Source organism: Lates calcarifer, unplaced genomic scaffold (genome assembly GCF_001640805.2).
Source record: "Lates calcarifer isolate ASB-BC8 unplaced genomic scaffold, TLL_Latcal_v3 _unitig_5447_quiver_818, whole genome shotgun sequence".
Classification (NCBI taxonomy): Eukaryota; Metazoa; Chordata; class Actinopteri; family Centropomidae; genus Lates; species Lates calcarifer.
The window spans coordinates 52301-55600 of record NW_026117526.1 but is presented as its reverse complement, the minus strand read 5'-3'; the positions used below and the strand labels follow the sequence as shown (position 1 = coordinate 55600).

At 42.5% G+C, this 3300-nt stretch overlaps 1 protein-coding gene across 1 annotated transcript; it reads right to left on the bottom strand.

Moving 5' to 3' along the window:
* Position 1: 1 nt before the first annotated feature.
* Positions 2-2508, bottom strand: LOC108874523 (uncharacterized). Its single transcript, XM_018663027.2, has 4 exons — positions 2401-2508; positions 1866-1922; positions 1137-1636; positions 2-1032 (listed from the first exon to the last, which is right to left on the bottom strand). Exons 2-4 carry the CDS (start codon positions 1886-1888, stop codon positions 527-529), a joined length of 1029 nt encoding a protein of 342 aa, XP_018518543.1. The 5' UTR covers positions 1889-1922; positions 2401-2508; the 3' UTR covers positions 2-526.
* Positions 2509-3300: the final 792 nt, after the last annotated feature.

The window sequence follows — 3300 nt, the reverse complement described above, 5'->3', positions numbered from 1 at the left end:
CAAAGTTTCTGTTTTTTATTTTAAATGTGCCAATATTGTCATTTACAGTTGAATGTGGACATATTGAAACATTGGCACTCACAGAGGTTTGTTGAAGAGCAGAGACATCACTTTGACTATTGTGGAAAAAAAAAACCATCATCAGGTAAACAATGAAGACATCCCTTCTGTGTGTGGGTGGATTCAGTTTACAACCTGAGACGCCGCAGTTCAGTGAGCATCAGCGCTCACAGAGCTCACCTTCCACAACAGCTTCTCACTGTAAGGTCCATTTAGAGCAGGTATATTAAATAGATTATTCACCTTAACTCATTTTTTATTTGCCCTTCAACATGTAAAGAAACACCAAATACATTCTACTATATCATGTGATCAGTAGGCATTTATTTGACCCACCAACACAGTAACAGTACAGCTGCTGCTTATATTTAGTCTGTTGTTTATACATCTCTATATATCTCTATAAACATGACAAAGAGAAATTCTATGAAGCCACAAATTACATGACAGCAGACAGAGCTTCAGATCAGTAATAATCATCTGAACTCTTCTTGGTGTCAGGAAGTTGTTTCAGTTTGTTCTGGTTCGTCTTCAAGTCCAACATCAGCTTCTTTATACCTTCTGTGTGCAGCAGATTCTCTCCAGTGATGTGACCCAGTGCTGTTGTCATCTCCTCCATCACCTTCACCACAGGCTCCAGCAGGATCTGGTGTCGGGTCTGCAGCTCTGCTGCACTCCCCGCCCCACACAGCAGCCCCAGCTGATGGACGGCTCGTCTCACTTTAGCCTGAACATCAGCAACGACCTCCCTCTTCACAGTCAGAGCCTGCAGTTTGGCCTTGGCCTCATTAATCTTCCTGTCAGCCTCTTGGATGTCACGCTCAGCTTGATCGATGGAGGATCCGTACTCAGACACTTTGTCAGAGTATGATTTCACCTGAGATTCACAGTTCTCCACTTCCTTCTTAGCTCTGTCTACGGCATCAGAGGCCTGGCTCATTTCGATGGCACCACCGGCGATCATAGCTGCTCCTGAGAACAGGTTAAAAACACCATTAAGTGTCTCTGCTACACCATCACCTGATTAATTTTTTAAAAATAACCTGCAGCACTTAAAACTTCATTTATTTACTCACCAGCAATCCACCCCCAGAAAGGGATAAATAAGACACCAATCCCAACATTCCTCACTATCTCAGCATTATCCCTTCTCTTTCTCATACCATCCAGGGTGTCTTCTGCTGACTTCAGGTTTCTCCTTTCTGTCTCCAGAGCTTCAGTGTAACTCTCCAGAGAGGACCTGTAGGACTCCAGCTGTGTTTTCAGCTTCTTTAACTCAGACTCTCTCTGTTTTTTCTGCTCTGCTAACAGACTCTGCTCTGCAGTGAGACGCTCAGTCTCCTCATCCAGACAGTGAAGCTTGTTTGTGGCCACCTGCTCTGACTCCTCCATCTGCTGCTTCATGTTCTCAATCTCTGATCTGACATTGCTAAAGGTCGGACATCCAGGAAGGACGATGTCTGCGTCTATACTGAGGAGCATCTCTAAGACGTTGTTGAAGGAACAGAGTCCCCTCTTCAGTGGACCAATCACAGCCTGGGCCAGCTCCTTCAGCTCCAGCTGCTGCTCTACAGATCTGAGAGTGCAGAGAGGAAGGTTTAAGACATGAGACTGAAAAGACCTCAGATCAGCTGCTGAATGATCATGTCAGTCATCCTGATCCTCTGTGGTCTTTTCATTTCACAAACCTGGATGACATGAGTCTAGGAAGGCGCTCTTAGTGAACATGTCAGCAGGATCAGTCTAACACCTGGTCAGGCAGCCTGTGGTTTCATTACAGTCAACTCTGCCATTCTAATACATACCCACAAGAAATGGTCCGATCCATGAACACTGCACAACCAAAGCAGGATACTGGATTACTGTGAGATGAAAACAAATACTTTATTACTTTATTATAAAATAAGACAGTCTTAATTATCTTTTAGGATCATTTGATCCTTAATTAGCTCTAAAACATCAACCTGAGGAAACAGTGGTGTTTGTCATGTTCAGAGCAAAATGCTCTTTATCAGGGTAGGAAACATTAAAGGACCCTGTACCTCTGTCGCATAAAGTAAAAGCTAACTTTGACTCTGGGTTCTTTTCCCTTCATTAGCAGTTAGTGTAGAAATGAAAACTGTTAGCAGCATCGATCTGGCCCTAATAAAATGAACAGTAATAATCTCTACAAAAACAACAGGTCCCTTTCACTGTCTGTGCTGAGTCTCTCCTGAAATCTACCGTATAAATAATGAATCAAAAGAACTCACCCAGCCACACATTATGAATTTATAGCACGCTAACCTGCCTTAGTGGTCACAGTAAAGATTACAGTTTCAGACATGTCTGTACACCTACCTGCTGTCCTCTCTGTCCTGATTTCCCCACAGAGGTACACACAGCTCTGCTATTTAAACTCAGTAGGAGTGGGTGGAGGAGAGGGGTTGGTTGGGTGTAATGTAAAGGTTTGGTTGCAGCTTGATTGTCTGACTGAAAATCCTTTACAGTATATCATCATGTTAGGGAGGTCAGTCTGCTTCAGCCTTAATATACTGATATGTAGCTTTTATATTAGTTTATATAAAACATTTAAGTTAGTTTTATAGATGATGCATGATGACAAAATGAAAGTGTCCACGCACCAGGTGGGAAAGTGTAATAGACTGAAGAGCATGTGTCACAAAAAGGTTCTAACAGTGCCATCTAGTGGGCTAACACAATGACACACATCTCTTTCACCCAGTGTGACACAGGTACTTAAACTGTAGCCAAAATATGCAGTATTGATGGGAAATAGGGCTGCACGATTCTGGATAAAATGAGAATCACATTTTTTTTTTTTTTGCTTAGAATTGCTTAGAATCACGATTCTCTCTCACGATTTTTTTTCAACATGTTTTTTGCATTAATTTGCCCGACACACAAGGAAGTGAGTCTTTACCTCAGCGAAGTGTCAGTCAGTCTGGTCCCGTCAGGCTGTGGTGGGACGTGGGGAATAATCCGGAGTTGGGACGGAATGATGAAGGCAACAACCGGAGGTTTTTACTGCACAACGGCAAAGTAAAGGTAGTGATACTGGTGATGTGCTTCTATTGAGACTGTGTCATCTCAGAATCGCAGTTTATTTCAGTGTAGACGTGTCCTCTATTTGTCCATTTGTTGCCCTTTAATCCAAAAAACATCATTTGCAGTGCTGCCTCCTCAGATGTATAAATATGTTATAATTCATTTTCATTTTATTCCTCAAAATTGGTGTCA